This window comes from Hyperolius riggenbachi, chromosome 4 (genome assembly GCF_040937935.1).
Source record: "Hyperolius riggenbachi isolate aHypRig1 chromosome 4, aHypRig1.pri, whole genome shotgun sequence".
Taxonomy (NCBI): domain Eukaryota; kingdom Metazoa; phylum Chordata; class Amphibia; order Anura; family Hyperoliidae; genus Hyperolius; species Hyperolius riggenbachi.
Window position 1 is genome coordinate 102,599,561 of NC_090649.1, and position 18,842 is coordinate 102,618,402.

At 42.6% G+C, this 18,842-nt stretch overlaps 1 protein-coding gene across 19 annotated transcripts in view; it reads left to right on the forward strand.

Annotated features, from left to right (window-relative positions):
- The window catches only part of MYT1L (myelin transcription factor 1 like), a 703,503-nt gene that overhangs the window by 625,154 nt on the left and 59,507 nt on the right, over positions 1-18,842 (forward strand). For all 19 annotated transcript variants that reach the window (XM_068280353.1, XM_068280352.1, XM_068280366.1 and 16 more), the window contains 2 exons: positions 4,316-4,437; positions 7,570-7,638. In XM_068280353.1, coding sequence (XP_068136454.1) covers positions 4,316-4,437; positions 7,570-7,638 — 191 coding nt within the window. The remainder of the gene's footprint in view (positions 1-4,315; positions 4,438-7,569; positions 7,639-18,842) is intronic.

The following is an 18,842-nucleotide window of genomic DNA, read 5'->3' on the forward strand; positions in this document are numbered from 1 at the left end:
GCGGGCGGGGGGAGCGGTGGCGGCAGCACCACCACCACCACAACAGATTGTGAACGGTTCCAGGCTGAAATCGGTTCACAATCTGTTTGCAGTAAAGGTAGCCATACGATCCCTCTCTGATCAGATTCGATCAGAGAGGGATCTATCTGTTGGTCGAATCTGATAGCAAATCGACCAGTGTATGGCTACCATAACTCTTGCTCACTCTATAATAAAGATGTAATCTGTTGCTGTCTCTGTACCTGTTGGGGAGATTCACCCACTTTCTGTGAGGAAGTAAAGCAATACCTCCCAGATAGACGCAGTCATAGAAATCCAAAAGAGGTTTTGAATACTATCCAAAACTAAATATGTTGTCCTTGGAATTCGGTTTAAAGCAAACCTGTACCAAGAAAATTAGCTTTGCTTGCAATGTTTTTTTTTACACTTTGTTAGACCTACGCTCTGTTATTTACTTTATAAATAAATGTCAAGTTTTAAATGTTCATGAAGGCATTTATCGATTCACTAATGTTTACTATAACAGTTAGTTTCTGTTACCTATTAAGTTGTGCAGGGATGTGGAGTAATTTTTGAATTCTTACTTCAAATGTCTTTATTTTCTTTATCATTATAGTTATGTTTTAATGGCACCATGGTTCATATGCAATTAACTTTTTCTCTTGAGTTTTAGCCTAGGTGATATTTTCAAACTTGTCAATAAAATGTCTTTTAAGCCACCAGCAAGCAAAAAAAAATAAAAAAATACTCAAAATAGTTTTGATAGTACTTTTACATTTAATTTTTGGTACTTAACCACTTGAGGACCAATTTTTGTGAAAATGGCCACTGCAGCTTTAAGGCCAAGCTGCAGGGCTGCACAACACAGCACACAAGTGATTCCCCCCTCCTTTTCTCAGATCGCCCCCTGGATGTTTGTTTGTTTATTTTTAAATAAATATTAGTTTTTTTTTATAAATTTTGCAATTTTTTCATTTTTATATATTGCCCCCTCCCTCCCCCGCCAGCCAATCCATGTGTTCAGCTGTCGTAGGCTTCAGCCTATGACAGCCGATTACTGCCAAGACACAGGAGGGGACAGCCGTGTCACACACCTGTCCCCAGTACAGTGCTGCTGCTGATCACAGCGCTGTACATGGTAATTAGATGGCGATTTTGGCGTCTAACAGTCTCCCGAGTGGCAATCGCGGATCAGAGACTGAAGGCAGTTCAGAGCTCCGCCCCCCAAGCAGGAGATGCGCACGCAGCCTGCGTGATCTCCTGCAGTAGCCGGCTCCAGGACCTGATGCCAGTTGGTGTTAGTCGGCCCCGGGGATGCCGCCGCGGCCACGCCCGTTGGCGTGGATCGGTTCTAGAGTAGTTAAATAGAAGATGAAAAATTATCTCCTAGGTGAAAAAGTGAATTGCATATGGCCCCATATGTGAAGGCATTATTTCCATTGTATTTGTTTTACTTCTTGATCTAACAAACATTATCCTTTGTTGGGGGGGCTGTCAACATTTGTATAGTAAATGACTCAAATATCAGATTATGTACAATATATATGACTTATTGCAAAATGTGTCGTATATGAAAGCAGCAGCATAAAGAAGTGAGACTTCCTTGTAGAGCTGTATTCTAACGCGAGGTATACACAATAGAATTTTCTGGCAGATTTACCCGTCAGATTGATTTTTTTCAACATGTCCGATATGAATTTTGATTGATTTTCAGATCGATTTCTGTTCTCCTTTACGGAAACCGATCAGAAAATCGATTGAAAATTGATGTTGGAAAAAATCGATCTGGCAGGTAAATCTGCCAGAAAATTGTATTGTGTATACCTAGCTTTAGAACACAACTTGTGTGTATCTAACATAACTGCAGGATACACAAGGTAGTTCAGTATAGTAGACACAGTATAGATTATCATGTTTACATATCATTAAAACTCATCCCATGCTGTGGACCTGGAGGGTGACTGTCATTACCTCATTCCTTCCCCAAAGTCCACTCCCCTAGAAAGCTACATCATCATCCCTGCCCATGCAGCACAGGAGTAGTGGCTCTATAGTGTACTGGTTAGAGAAACCACCATTGACATAAGAAGCCAGGTTTTCCTGGTTGGAGCCAGAACCAATTATTTGGCAAATGTTCCTGGGTGTGCATTTAGTGGCTCTTTAAAACAAACTTTATTTATAACAGACACTAACAAATACACAGACATCTGAATGTGCTACTTAATTTAAAGAGGAACTCCAGTGAAAATAATTTAATAAAAAAAAAGTGCTTCATTTTTACAATAATTATGTATAAATGATTTAGTCAGTGTTTGCTCATTGTAAAATCTTTCCTCTCCCAGATTCACATTCTGATATGTATTACATGGTGACATTGTTACTGTGGGCAAGTTATCTAACTGTTTCTAGCTGCTCTGGCTGTTACAGACAGCTTTAAACAGCCATTTCCTGTCTGTGAACATTGTTACATTGTGGCAGTTTGCCCAGAGTACCGCGGTATTCAGAGCCTCTTGTGGGAGGGGTTTCAGCACAAAATTAGTCACACAGCGCCCCCTGATGGTCTGTTTGTGAAAATCATTCTGTTTCTCATGTAAAAGGGGGTATCAGCTACTGATTGGGATAAAGTTCAATTCTTGGTTGGAGTATCTCTTTAATGCATCTATCATACTTTGAAACTCATTGTAAGGCTTCTAGAGCTGACCAATGACTGCAAATAATGTCACTCAGACAATCCTCATGGTACGCACCCCTAACAATGTACCGTTTACTCACCCACAGATTAACAGCACCCCTTTTTACACCCACATAGTGATACAATGGCACAGGAAAACAAAATTGTTCCCAGCCACATAATTGAGTGTGAACCTCTCCTCAAACACGCCCCTAACTCCCACCTAGATTATAATTTATGTATAATTATACTATTACCCAATGAACATGGTTTTATTTTGGATATGCTACACACACTGACCCAGTCTTCACCTTTCTATTATTTGCCAGGCAATGCTCTTATTGCAGCCAATCACAATAAACAAGTAGTCAAGGCTGACATTTTGGTTTCTAAGTCTCACAAATATGACATCATAACTTACATATGCTCAGTGTACACTAAGTTAACAGACAAACTTTTTCTACACTTTGAATGAGGTTACATTAGCAGCAGTGGCTGGTTAGTGTACTGCATAAAGAAACCACTATTGACACAGGGAACTAGAGTTTGAATCCTGATTGGCGCCATTACCGGTTCAGGAAGGACTATGTGATGGTCCAGGGCAGCCTACTAACCGTGCCCCTAGTGGCTGCAGCCTTAAAGTGTTAATGTTAAAGCCAACTTTATTTACAACAAACAATAACACACAGAGACATCTGAACATGTTGCTAAATCTCACACATGTATTTACAGTTAATGTCTCATGCCACATACCCAGTTTATAAATTTTTGTACACATTAATAGGGGCCTGAGCACCTTTCAACTTGGTCTCCAATGCAGATTGTTGTGCTCTACAAAACCATGTTGCACTTGTGTTGCTCTTTTGCAGCACAGGCGCCATTCAATACATGCTCTATACAATATATATACTCATTCCTACCATTACTATTCCCAAACTTGCCCATACCGATGTCTATACTAATATCCCCCACTGTAACCTATCTTGTAACCTGAGCAACGCCCAAAGGGCATACATTTGCTAGTAGGTTATAAACGTATTCAACAAGATACAAAACTACCATCTAACATGCTCCTACAAGAATTTCTACATGGCCATCTTCTGTGCTTTCAGTATCAGGGCTGTAGAAATAGCCATAGCAGTCATAGCAGCTGCTATGGGGCCCTGAAACATAGTTGGCCCAGGTGGTACTTATTGTATTCACCATTAACTATCTTGTCTTTCTCCACTTTCTGACTTTGTCTCAGTGCCCATGAACTATGGGCAGTGTTAATAGAATGAGAATTAATTCATATCCAAAGGGCAAGGGCAGGTGGCATTGCTTAAGAGTGGATACATCTGAGGGCCTCATGAAAGTTTTGCTATGGGGCCCCAAGATCTCTAGTTACAGCACTGTTCAGTACACTCACTCCAGCACACAAAAATAAATACACACTATAAGGAGTGTATACAATACCTAAACGTACTTCACAAATATATACATTATGCATTGTCATTCTACAATATGCTTGGTAAACATATTCCTTGTTTTTTATACATTCTGTAAAACACTGCTACTTTTTCTTCTCTTTTCTTCTTTAAAGAGAAACAATGATTGTATATTTTGGAACATTTTTATTTGATATGTTTGACTATGTTTTTCTAGCATGATGACCTGGATCCATTTCATGATGCCCTTGATGATAGAAGGTATCCTGGTGATGTCACCATTCCAAGCCCTAAGCCCAAATATCCACAGTGTAAAGAAACCAAGAAAGATTTAATAACGTAAGCATGCTATAGCTCTGTGTTTATGCATGTGTTTTTTTTTTTTTTTGGGGGGGGGGGGGTTGCATTCTCTTCTCTTATTGTAATTGCCAATGTGTTTGTTGTTGTGGTTGTTACTATTGTTACATTGTTGTTAATGTTTTTTCTATCCTTCACAATTTTTTATACTCATTGTAACTGTCCAGCAAAATATCATTAAATTAATACAACCCTAGTTATACATAAAAAAAAATTCTTATCATTCTAATACTAGGATTGCAATTGTCACATTTTTCAAATATGGCAACCTGCTACAGGATTCTTATCTCAATTTTCTCAAATTTTACTTTCCAAATGATCCTCCTCCATTCTTGGTCCCTATAAATAGACCTTCGGGGATATGAATGCCCTCTTCACTATACTCAGATGAGGATACTCAAGTTGTATAGAGGATACTTATAATTTGCAACATCACTGTAACGATCGGTGTAACACAGAGAGAATCTGATTATTGGTGATCTGCAGTATCACCAAAAATGCAGATATATACCTGATCATTGATGATCTGCAGTATCACCGATAATCAGATATATCACTAACCTCTAGATACCTGAGTAATATGAGTGTTTGGTGCAACAGTAATACTTTGAGGAGAATACCTGGGGGACAGGTATCTGGGCAGTAGGCAATACTGTGCTGGAGAACAAGTACCTTCCAGTAACCTGGGACTCTCCCACAGGGAGGAGCCAGGCTAGGGGTAGGAAGGGCCAGAGCATGAGTGACACCAAAGGCAGGATGTCACTGACAGATCTGTGAACTATTTCTTAACTGAGAAGATAGTTCTCGAGGTCGGACAAGCCAGGTCGGCAACACACGGACAGACAAAGTACAAAGACAGGAGATTGATTCGGTAATCCTAAGGCACGCAAGGTTTGGCAACAGAGTATCAGATATAGCGAGGTACCGAATCAGTGATCAGAAGAGCGGTCAGGAAAGCAGAAAGTCATGACAGATAATAAACAATGCCTAGTCTTGGGTGTGAGCTCCGTGATCATCAACACCCTGGAACTAGTCTGATATATAACAGAATGGTAACACAAGTCCCTAGACTTGGGTGTGAGGTCCTTGATCATCAACACCCTGAAACTAGTCTGAAGAATACCAGAATGGTAATACAGATTCCTAGACTTGGGTGTGAGGTCCTTGATCATCAACACCCTGGAACTAGTCTGAAGTATAACAGAATGGTAATACAAGTCCCTAGGCTTGGGTGTGAGGTCCGTGATCATCAACACCCTGGAACTAGTCTAAAGTATAACAGAATAACAACACAGATTCTGACAAAAGGTCTGAGTGCTTCCACGTAGTGATCGCAATGGCAGACAACCAGTGAATGACCAGCACCCAGTATATATAGTACAGCGCTATCCAGCGCCTCCCCTAAGTGCTGAACCAATGGGAACTGGTTGCAACGTCAGCTGACCGGCTTAGTCAGCTGACTCGCTTCTGGCTGTCATAAAAGTTCTGCCTCTCAGCGCGCGCGCGTGTCCTTCTGAACCTGTGTGGACTATCAGCCCCAGCCACACCAGACATGTGTTGTGAACCACCCGCCGTGCTGGATGCGGAACCAGCCGCACCGCTATCAAAGCATGCGGCGGTTTCTCCGCGTCTAGCCATACTATCAGATGTAGGCCCACGCTTGCAAACCGTCGCGTTGGACGCGGAATCAGCCGCCTTGTTCTGAGCACACGCGGCGGCTTTTCCGCGTTTTCTCACAATCACTACAGAAATACTCAACAGGCAACTTATGTTTATATTTATTCTTTTTAGCTGTGCAAGAATATTTAATTGTGCTTAGCGCAGCAAGATTTTCAATTAATTGCAAGATTCTATTTTCCTTTACATGATGGCAAAGTAGGGTAGGTTTTGACTTGTACTTGAAGCTGCCCAATGTGGGACTTGATGTTATACATACAATAAAATATATTATTTAGAACCTGATATGTATTGTGTGCTGTCCTCCTGTCCCCCCCCCCCCCACACACACACACACACATACACACACACATACACACACACATGCATCTTGCAGAATGTGTAGAATTGTAATTAGAACTTATCATCTAAAATTCTAAAAGGAAATTTACACTTTTGTTCCACTACTATAAACATAGGTCAGTGCAGCTCAAGTCTTTTTGTAAATGTATTACAAATTGTCTTTTAATTTTACTTTGTAAAGAATATCCACAGTACTGTGTATGGAGAATAGATTATTCAAAATCTCCCACGTTGCCACAGGAGCAATAAGCTGCACATAAAAGGAGCAAAAATCACTCCCTTTTACAATATAAAACATCTGTGTTTTATATGCATGCAAAATAAAGTAAGCAAGCTTAACTTATTGATTTGGTTTTTATTTTTAAGTTTAAAGAGAACCTGAACTGAAAATAAAAATTCAAAATAACCATACACAGGTCATACTTACATCCCATGCAGTCTACTCCTCAATCTCTTTCTCCTCTCCTGCGTCCCATTTGTCCACTGTGAGCAATGAAATTCTCCATCCTCCATTTTAAAAATGGCCATTACTCAATAGCAGCTTCCTGGGTCAGCACACTGTTAAACTGTAATATTACCCACTTGAGCCATAAGGAAACATGGACATTACCTTGCACATTCAGTTGTAACTGACAGTTGCTGATATATAACTGACAGCAACTGGTATATTTCAGTTCTGACAAAATATTGTCAAAACTGGAAGGGATTACTGTAAGAAGAAAATGGTGAGCTTCTGAGAAGAACTGACGGTGAGGTAAGTATGTAATAGTCATTTGCAGCTACGTCATGTGTTTATTTTAAATAATTTTACTCGCTTCAGGTTCCCTTTAACCTCCCTAGCGGTTTTGACAGTTATACACGTCAGTACTCTCCTGCACAGTATACTAGACCCTTGCTTGACACATTTTGGCAAGTTGCAGGGGAAAAAAAAGGTTATGAAAATTAATTGGATCACTTTTTGCACAGAAATACTGGGGAGATTGAATGCTAGGGAGGTTAAATGAGACTCCATTGTCCTCTAGTAAATATTGGCATTACATAGCTAACTGAATTTAATGGGGAAAAATGCACATATAAATATATATTGTTTTACAGGTTGTCTGGTTGCCCGCTGGCGGATAAAAGTATCCGTAGTATGATGGCCACAAGTTCTCAAGAGCTCAAGTAAGCAAATGTATTTTCTTTCACTCTTGTTTGTTTTTAATTTTATGAATTAACTTTTATGTTACTGGTACCAAAACACACCGACCTCACCTCTTCTGTTTCAAAGATGCCATTCATATTAAGTACTTAAAGTGAACTTGTAGTGAGAGTAATATGAAGGCTGACATTTTGTTTTTTATTTTAAACAAAACAAATTGCTCAGCTGTTCGGCTGCCTCTTATACATTAAGCATACAGATCAGATGTTTCTGACAAATATCTGACAAGATTAGCTGCATACTTGTTTCAGGTGTGTGACTGTGTGACCACAGGACAACAAAGCAACTGGTATAAAAGAAAATAAATATTGCACCCTCCATATCCCCCTCATTTTAGGTTCCCTTAAAAGGACAACTGAAGTGAGAAGAATATAGAGACTGCCATATTTAGTGTCTGAAGAACACCAGGCACAAGTATGCAGCTAATCTTGTCAAATGTGACAAGTATGTCAGAAACACCTGATCTTTATATGTTTGTTCAGGGTCTATAACTTTAAAAGTGTTAGAAGCAGAGGATCAGCAGGATAGCCAGGCAATTGGCATTGTTTAAATGGAAATACTTTTTGGCAGCCTCCATATCCTTCTCGCTTGAGTTTTCCTTTAAGATCATTTGAGCAGCACAAAGCTGTGTGGTAATTTTGAGCTTTTACTGGAGCTGTAGTGCATGCTGGGAACATGCTGCTCTCCCTGGAAGAGACCAAATGGACATATTGTTTGTCTCTCCCCCATTTTTCTTTTCTTTTAATTTATGGTCATTACAAATATTCAAAAACCTCTGGGCGTGATCTTTAGACATTTTCTCCTAGTGGCCTTCTATTTACATAATTTCCCCTTTGATTAGACCACATTCAGTGCAGTCTCATATCCAGTTGCTCATTTTGCCCGCCTGCTTTGATTGCTCATAATCTAGTTTATAAAACTCAGTGTATACAAACCTTTCTGAAGATAATTTCAAATACCACCTCTCACGTTACAATCCAGTCACCCAAATAAAAATATTTTCTACCATCACTAAGCCTCTTCAATAAGAATACGTCAAATCATAGAATATTGGCAATGTGCCCAAACACAGAAAAAGAAGCATGAAAATGAAAGTGTAAACTGGTAACTTATCATCTAACTTGTGCTGCTTCCTGAGAAAAAAGTGACTTTATTCAACTTTGCAGTAAGTGACGAAGAGAATACAATTAACTGTGATGATGATGAGAATACTCTGCTTGTAATCGTTCGCCCATATTGTTTAAAGTAAGTCTGAAGCATATAGAAAAAAAAAAAAGATACTTATCTAAGGAGAGGGAAGGCTCTGGGTTCTATAAGCAGTGTTCCCCAACCCTGTCCTCAAGGCCCACCCACAGTGCATGTTTTGTGGAAATCCACAGAGGTAGTTAATCAGCTCTGCTGAGACGCTAATTACCTCACCTGTGCATGATTGTGGTTTTCTGCAAAACATGCACTGTTGGTGGGCCTTGAGGGTAGGTTTGGGGAACTCTACTATAAAGCCTACCCCATTCCTCGTACAGTCCCCGCATTCTAGCACTGGATCCCTCGTTAGCAGTCTCCAACACATGTGTGCTTGCACATGTGCAGCACGGAGCAGCCGTCTTCAAGAGCACTCGGGCTCCTAAAGATTGCTGAAGCCTCCCATACAGGACCCAGAGCCTTCCCTCTCCTTTGTTTTTATATACCCTTCAGATTCCCTTTAACCTTCAATCTAAATGTGCAAAAAAAAAAAAAAAAAAGAATGAATGCTGATTAGTCGCACCTAAGTAAATAACTTTTGTCCAAAGAGTGTTGTGTAGCTAACAAGCTGAATAGATGGCACCATAGCTTCCTTCCACCACCACCACCACCATCACAATTTTATTTCTACATTGGTTATGGCTGAAGAAATGTAGAAATATTTCTTGTTTGAAAATTGGATTGTTTTTTGTTGCAGTTTTTAATCATTATTTAACTCGCAGACAAAGTAGTGATCAGCCTTGAACTTGTCATCTGTACTCTGCTTTTACAGGTTCTTATTTCAGAAACACACACATTTTATTAACCTTTTATGGGTTATCAGGGAAAGTTAGGCTGCAGTCTGCTTCTTCAGACTGCCGAGAAACTGTGATTTTTTAGCCCTGGTTTATTAACTCTTTAAGTGAAAAAATCAAAAGGTCATTCTGTCAGGTTTCAGTATGTAATGTTCATTTGCAGGTAAATCATGTCTTCATTTTATATTATTTTACTTGGTACATGTACCCTTTAAAGGGAACATAAACTGACACGGATGTGGATTTTTCCTTTCAAAATAATACCAATTGCCTGGCTCTCTTGCTGATCCTGTGTCTCTAATCCTTTTAGCCACAGCCCCTCAACAAGCATGCAGATCAGGTGCTCTGACTGAAGTCAGACTGGATTAGCTGCATGCTTGTTTCAGGTGTGGTATTCAACCACTACTTTAGCCGAAAAGATCTGCAAGACTGCCAAGCAACTGGTATTGTTTAAAAGGAAACATCCATATCCCTCTCAGTCAAGTTTCCCTTTAAAGCACAGCTCTCTGGCTGAACTGATGATAACATACATATTCACACAGATAATATCACTTTGGGACAAAGGCAGATAGGATAACTATATGTACAATAAGGAGTTGGGATACAACTTTTTAAAGGGGTCCTGAAGTGGCATGTAACATGTTTAAATAAACGTGTGTGTACAGTCTAAATCCTACTTAGAAGAAGATTGTGTTCCTGTTTTATTTGTTCTCTCTATACGGCTGTTAGTTACAGTTTCTCTACAGACAGACTGCAGTTGGGACACTGAACTGCAGTGTAAATCTGAGTGATAACTAAATAAAGGTTTCAAAATGCCTGTATGGCTAAGAAACACTTCTGAGTGCAGGGAACAAATAAAAAGTTTAATAGATCAAGATTTACCTATATGGGAGTAGATAAAAACTGTTGTCACTCAAATTAGACAAACAAAGCCTTTAGACAGGTTTTTTGGCTTACAGTTGACTCCTATTCAGGGTTAGGGCAGTAGATACAGCTGTTTGTCTTATCTGTTCACTTTCACTTCATGTTTACTTAAAATATGCTTTATAATGCCAGATTGAAACTCCACTTTAAAGCGAATCTGACCTCACAATTTACTCTCTGCTCTAAAAGATTAGGGACCATATGAAAACAATCAGGGGAAAAAAATATTTGTTACGATGCACAGAAATCCCCCCCAAAAATTACTGGATGAACTTTCTGGGAGCAAAGGAAGGGTTAAAGCATCGGCCTTTCCTGTACAGCTAATGCGGAGGCGCTGTGAGTCATGCCTACTGATTACACACTTGTTACACTCAACTGTATCTAAATAAACAAACACAGCTCAGTGCAACTGATATCTACAGCATTTCTATGTGGAATGAACAGTTTTCACTCTGTTCTTTGCAAGAGCTCGGGTCAACTTTAGTGATAGTATGTTAAAGATTGTTGGAGGAAACCTGCACAGACACAGGGTAGACTGCATGTAGACAGCATTCAAATCAGGAACTAAACACACAATCCTGAACCTGCAATGCTACAATATTAACCTCTAAGTGACCATGTTCCTTCTCCAAGTTAGACTTCGCTGCCTGAGAAGTGAATGTATGCAGGTAATTGTGCTTGAAGCAATGGTGTGAAATTGAATCCTTGCAATATCCAGGGTATCATAAAGCTTTGTACCAGCTCTCGGCTGCTTCAGTCTTCATTTCCATCCATTTTACAACTCAACATAAAACTCGGTCATTTTTCCATCTGGATTTTACTTTTCTTTTAAAGCAGCGAGTTTAATGCCTTTTATATCAAGTAAATAAAATGCCCCAGTGTCGTGAATAAGGCGCACATCCTACCATAGCGGGTATAATTCATGCTGCAGTAAATGTAATTTGCTGAGTGTTGTTGCCACTATTTAAAAGGGAAACCCATCCTGTGATATAAAGGGTATTTACATTCCCTTCCTTATGTTCTATGTCACTATGCAAGTATCACATTAAACACTCAATATTTTATAATATTTTTCAAATCGTCTCTCCGGCCATAGGAACAGGATAGCACAGCACTCTTAAAGGGGGTTTTGAGGGTTTTGACAGGGAATGGATTTATTTTTTTTCAATGTCTAGTAATGGAGAAAGAGAGAGCGAGGTTAGGTACAGTACAGGAGTGAAACTGGGGATGTTGAACTGTGGCATTTAGACAGCTTGCTGCCAGGTTGCTTCCAGTGCACTGCAGTATGTAGTGGATGGCTGGCAAAACCTAACATTTAGCTTTTCCTCCACCCCAGGCCAAATAATCCCACCCCCCATCCCCCAAAAAGGGAAAAAAAACAGTAATCTCCCTTCATATCTCCTAGGCAACATATACCTTCCTTACTGTAAAATATTATTCCCTCTCACTGCTCTAGCAACCCCCTAACATAATGCCCCTTAACAAATACTATTTCCTCTCCATGGCCTTCCAATCCCCTAACATAAATACTATTTCCTCTCCGCAGCCTACCAACCCCTTAGCTTAACCCCCTAACATAAAATATTAATCCATCTCCGTGCCCTAGCAATTCCCTAATATAAACCACACTAATGTAAAATACTATTCTCTCACCATGCCCTAACAGTCTCCTAACATAATCCCCTTATCTTAAAATACTATTTCTTCTTTATATCCTAGGAACCCCCTAACATAATCTCCCCTAACATGAAATGTTATTCCTTCTCTACGCCCTAGCAACCCCCTAACATAAGCCATGCTAATGTAAAGTACTATTCTCTTTCCATGCCCTAACATTCCCCTAACATTATCCCTGTACCTTTAAAGACTATTTCCTCTTTATATCCTAGCAACCTCCTAACATAATTCCCATTAACACCAAAATCTGTTCCCTCTCCACATCTGCACCGGCACTTCCTACCACACGCAGCACATCGATTTTTAATAGATTCTAGCAGGTAATCTATTGAAAACTGATCAAACTGCAGCATTGCATTATTTGATGCGAAGCAATGCTATGGGCAGCCACTCTACCGCCACTTCTGCCCTGCCCCCATTTGACCTACATCTTTTGCCTTGCCAGATCGATACTAATAAACCATAGTTGACCATCATCGTCTGAATGTCAAATGATCGGGCATTTTGGGGGTAAACAATTCCTTGCAGATCAAATCTGCAGGGAATCAAGCAGGAAAATATATAAGTGTATGGGAACCAGGGATGCTCACGTCCCACTCTGCATTCCAAGCTGTGGTCATGTGATTACAAACACTTCCTCCTTCGGGGTTGAAGGAGGAAGCGTTGTAGTCATGTGACGCAGCTTGGAACGGAGAGTGGGACGTCCCATGGGACGGGTTAAAGAAGATGCCTGCTGGGTAAGTTTAACCCTCTCTCGCACACCCGCTCAGGTGCTTTAATTACCTGGATTAAATCCAAATGAAGTGAATGATTTTATCCGGTGAGCATCCCTGATGGGAACCTTTAACTTAAAGGAATTTCGAGGTGAAATATTAAATCTAGCTTTACTTAACCTGCGGCTTTTTCCAGCCCCTAGAAGTCATTTGTGTTCCTTGCCGCAGCTCCAGTCTTCTCTTGGGTCCCGCTGGCAGCCTCTAAAGGTTTGCCTTCTACACATGCACGCCCACTGCACAGGTGCAGTACGATGATGTGGGCACATTTTTCCGGGGTGGGCGCATTCATATGCAAAAAGTGCCAACCCATCGGAGGTCGGCGATCCTTCAGAGGCTGCCAGCATGACCCAAGAGCATTGAAGCTACGGCGAGGGAGGAACAAATTTGACTTCTAGGGGCTGGAAGAAGCATCAGGTAAGTAGAGCTAGATTTAATTATTCCCCTTCGGATATCCTTTAAGAATAAGCTTTGCAAATAACGCACAAATGACACTGAAAACCTGTGTAGTCCACAAAGTATTAAGATTCACTGTGGTGGCATTTTCACAGCATCTCCTTCCCTCTTTCTCTGAACAGCACTGGCGAGTTCCTAACTTAGGCGATGGGGGCATCGCCTAATCTTATAAACCACCCCTCCAGGTGGAAAAGAACTCGCCTGGGCGATATAATCGCCCAGCGAGTTCTTAACACGTTATCCAATTACCCTTATCATGCCTCCGGGAAGCAATACTTCCCGCCAGACATGAGCGTTAGCTTAGACCTGCAAAAAGCAGGTCTAAATCGGCTAACGCACGTCGCCGCCGCAGCATCTGGGGGTCTCCTTTAATATGAAACCCCCAGAGCTCCCTGTCGGGTCGCTGCACACTGTAGAAGCCCCCCATGTAGCTGCACCGGCACCCCTGTTGGCATACATACCGCCGCAGATCACCCGACGCCTCTCGCCGCAAATTCCGTCGCGCAATTACAGTGTATCTGACACTGTAATTACTGTCCGCATAGGAGCCCGGGCAAAGCATCTTTGAATCTGCAGCCTGGGCTCCCCATTGGTCCGCTGTGTGAGCCATTTTATTGGTTCACAATAAAATGGCTCACACAGCGTAATTACACGACGGATTTTGCGGCGAGAGGCGTCGGGTGATCTGCGGCGGTATGTATGCCAACAGGGGTGCCGGTGCAGCTACATGGGGAGCTTCTACAGTGTGCGGCGACCCGACGGGGAGCTCTGGGGGTCTCCTTATTAAATGAGACCCCCAGGTGCTGCGGCGGAAGATGTCGGCGATGTTCGGCGGGCGAGTGCGCATGTGTGGGGAGTGAGGCCGTGGTGCTGATGGACAGCACCACAGCGTAAACCTCACTCCCCATCGCTCGGTAATAGGGAGCATCACTCAGGCTTTCACCTGAGTAATGCTCCTTAACGGTCAGCCATTGCGCGAACGATATGGGCAATAGGATTTGCCGGTAATCTTCGCACGATGGCAAGGTGATAAGTAGCTTGCATCTGCAAGCTACTTATCACCTTGAATAGGATATGGCCCTTAGTGTTCACTGCCTTGGTGGAGCTCTTTCAGTCTATTTACAGCTGCTGCTAAGACATAATTACACACTTTATTCTGGCAAAATAAACACACAACAGTGAATTTCTTCAGCAACTAAATCTGAAATAAAGACACTTCATTGTTTGATGTGCAAGAGTTTGAGTCTGCTTTAATAGGGCATTACTTTAAATTAAATATGCCTAAAAAGATTTGGGGAAAAAAATGATTGTAGTTTTTTTTCAAAATGAAATAAGAAACTACCTGGTCCATGGGTTCACAGAATCGAATGGACAGGCGGGTGCCTGCTCATAGTGTCAGCCCGAACCCCTCCTTCTTTAGTCACCTTGGCATGGAAGGGGGAATGGTGATTGCCCTGTCAGATGAAGCCCCTCCTCCCTGCTTACTGACAGCCTATCATGGCTTCAGACCAACTAACATTGTGCTTGTCAATGTTTATGTCTAGCAATGCATTGCATGTTCTGCGTTGTGGAGTCCCTTTCTTCGCAGGTGAGGTGTTAGCTGTTCATAGACTTTGAATTGCACCGTGTTACTGTATGCAAAATACTGTCCATTGCAATGTGTTAGTGTGAAAGTACCCTTGATGCTTTCTTAACTTGACAGATAATTGCTGTCTATTCACCAGCTTTTATCTTTTTCCATGTGTGCAGTGTTTGGTAGAATGCCAATAGATAGCATATTGCATAAACTATATTTGTCATCACTCCCTTATGTATACAGCATATGAGTGATTTGTAGATAGCTATTTTCAGAATAGCTCAGCCTTGTTCAGTAATAGTGTTGTTCAAACCAGTCTGTTATTTATGGTGTTTTCCACATACTTTGAGATGCCTGCCAGTGGTGTAGGTAGCAACAAGGGCTGCAAAGGTTGTGACTGCACCTGGGCCCCTGGACCGGATGGGCTTACACAGACATTCCTTCAAGTTTTGTATTAGCTCTTTATTGGTGCTATAATGGTAATGATTTTGTTTATACATTTTTACCTTTATATGTGCTTTGTATATTGTATATCAGGAACACACTTGTTAGGGTGCATACACACGTCCAATTTTAAAGGAGAACTGTAGTGAGAGGTAGATAGAGGCTGTCATATTGATTTCCTTTTAAGCAATACCAGTTGCCAGGCTATCCTGCTGATCCTCTGGCTCTAATGCTGGGGATACACGGTATGTTTCTGTACCGTGTATCGACCAGCTGATCCGGCCAGCTGATAATATTCAGCTGGCCCGATCAAGCCGCTCGACTCCCGCCCGCTCAATCCACGCCGGCGGACAATGGCAGGGAATCGAGCGCTGATAAGGAAGCGCCGGCGGGGACGAGCGGCAATCGATCCGCGCGGACGAATGGGGACGCGGCGGGGATCAATCTGGCGGCTAATCGGCCTCTGGATTGACCCGTGTATGCCCAGCATAATACTTTTTGCCCTAGACCCTGAACAAGCATGCAGCAGATCAGGTGTTTCTGACATTATTGTCAGATCTGACAAGATTAGCTGCATGCTTGTTTCTGGTGTGATTCTGCAGGCAGATAGCTCAGCGGGGCTGCCAAGTAACTGGTATTGCTTAAAAGGAAATGAATATGGCAGCCTCCATGTACCTCTCACTACAGTTCTCCTTTAAACCAATCAGTGGCCAATTGTACCACCTCTGTGCAGTGGGCCATCAGATTTTGAATGCTAGGAACAGATGTGTAGGTTTGCTCTCATACTACATGGAAGTAGGGAAAATTGGATGTGTGTATGTACCCTTAGATTTGTGTGCATTTTGGTCTGCATGAAAAAATGCTCACTGCCGAACTAGCTGTTATAGTGGATGGCCCACTCGGGAATCACACGTTGTTTACATTTTTCTCCATGATTTTCATGGTTTTCTGCTCTTTTCAGTACCACGTATAGGTTCCTCACTACCACATATCTTGCCACAGTGTGGAAAATTGCAAACTAATGTGCAAAAACACATACAAAAAAACCACAATCCCAATTGCAAAGCAATAGTAACCTTGAAATTATGTAGGACAAATGTATTCCTTGCCTTAAAGGACAACTGAAGTGAGAAGAATATGAAGGTTTCCTTTTAAACAATACCAGTTGCCTGGCAGCACTGCTGATCTATTTGCCTGCAGCGGGGTCCGAATCACACCAGAGACAAGCATACATGATGCAGCTAATCTTGTCAGATCTGACAATGTCAGAAACCCCTGATTTGCTGCATGCTTGTTCAGGGTCTATGGCTAAAAGTATTAGAGGCAGAGGATCAACAGGATAGCCAGGCAACTGGTATTGCTTAAAAGGAAATAAATATGGCAACCTCCATACCCCTCTCACTTCGGTTGTCCTTTAATCATTACTAAACTGTTCCCCTCATCTCCTCCTGCTTACACCTCTCTCAAACTGTGGCTGTCTTAATAGCATGTGTTATTGTATATACAGTACTGGGAAAGGGGGAGGTGGGGTGTAAATTTGTGCTGGGACTCAGTCAGTGCTCTGTAGCAATGCCACTGATGCAAACACTGGCAATCCAGCCCAGGAGACTAGGGCACAGCCGGCGCCACCATAGGCTGTAATAGGAATTACAGCTATAGCAGCGCACAGGGAGTAACTTCAGCGCCGTCAGAAGATGGAGTTGAAGTTACTTTTTAAACACTGCCTCTGGCAATTGCTGGAAGACAAATTATTTCATTCTCCACTATCCACATGGACCTAGAGGGGAAATAGTATTTAACTATCTCAAGATCGCGTCATGCCAGTGGGCGTGATCGCAGCGGCAGCCCCAGGACCGCCTAACGCCAATCAAGTCCTGGGGCCGGCTACTGCAGGAGATCGCGTGCAGGCTGTACGCACATCTCCTGCTTGGGAGGCGGAGCCCCGTCCCGCCTTCAGTCTCCGAGCTGCAATCGCCGTCTTTTTACTAAATACAGCGCTGCGATCTGCAGCAGCGCTGTACTGGGGACAGCCGCGTTACACTGCTGTCCCCTTGGGGCACAAGAGAGCGAACGGCTCTCATAGGCTGAAGTCCATGACAGCTGATCGCCATGATTGGCTGACTGCGGGGAGGGAGGGAAAAAAATAATACAAAAATAGTTTTATTTATTTAAAAAGAAATAAGATAAATATTGATAAAAAAATAAATAAGCAAGGGGGGGGGGGGGGGATCAGACCCCACCAACAGAGAGCTCTGTTGGTGGGGAGAAAAGAGGGGGGGGGGGGAGAATCACTAGTGTGCTGTGTTCTGCGGCTCTGCAGCGAGGCCTATTTTGATAGAAATAGCCTGGTCTTTAGGGGGGTTTAACACTGTGGTCCTGAAGTGGTTAATTTGGGAACTTGTGCAGCAGCAGGATAAGTCTCCCGGCGACGATTCCTCTCGTACGCCACTGATGACCCATGATGCATTTCAAAAGTCAAAAGTCGGGACCAATGTCTTATACTCCTTAATGTACAGTTGTGTAATGTGTAGGAGTACAGGAAGGTACCAGAGTTGAAAGCAACCCTTTTCAGCTGGCATAAAAGCAGAAGGTAAACACTAGAAAAAAATTCCAGCATGCGTCCAACAAACAAACTCGTAATGCTTTATTACAGGATAGTAGGTAGAACCATGCGCTTCGTTCATTGTTTGCCCTTGCGCACAGTTTTGTAATTAAAACAGCACCCAGTTTATTATCTGCTTTCTTTTCTTATTATGTTGTAAGTAGTGTTGGGCGAACAGTGTTCGCCACTGTTCGGGTTCTGCAGAACATCACCCTGTTCGGGTGATGTTCGAGTTCGGCCGAACACCTCATGGTGTTCGGCCTTTTAAGTTCGGGTTCGCCCCGAACTTCTGTATGCCCCCGAACAGGGCCGAACAGGGCCCCTGTTCGGGCGAACAGGGCCCTGTTCGGCCGAACAGGCCGCAATACGGCCCCCCTATGGGGTCGCAGGCATAAGGGGGGAGCATGCCCCGATCGCGGGGGGGGTCGGAAATTCCCCCCACCCCCTCCGCTAGCGCTCCCCCCTCTGCCCGCTTCCCCATTCAAAAGTTTCAAGAAGTACCTGTATAGCGGATGGCCTGGCAGTGGGCGGCACTGTGGAGTGAGGAGGAGGAGGAGTCCGGAGAGTGACGAGTTGAGGGAGGCCGGGCAGCGGGCGTGAGGTCAGAGAAAGGGCGGAAGTTCCGCCCTTTCGCTGACCTCACGCCCGCTGCCCGGCCTCCCTCAACTCGTCACTCTCCGGACTC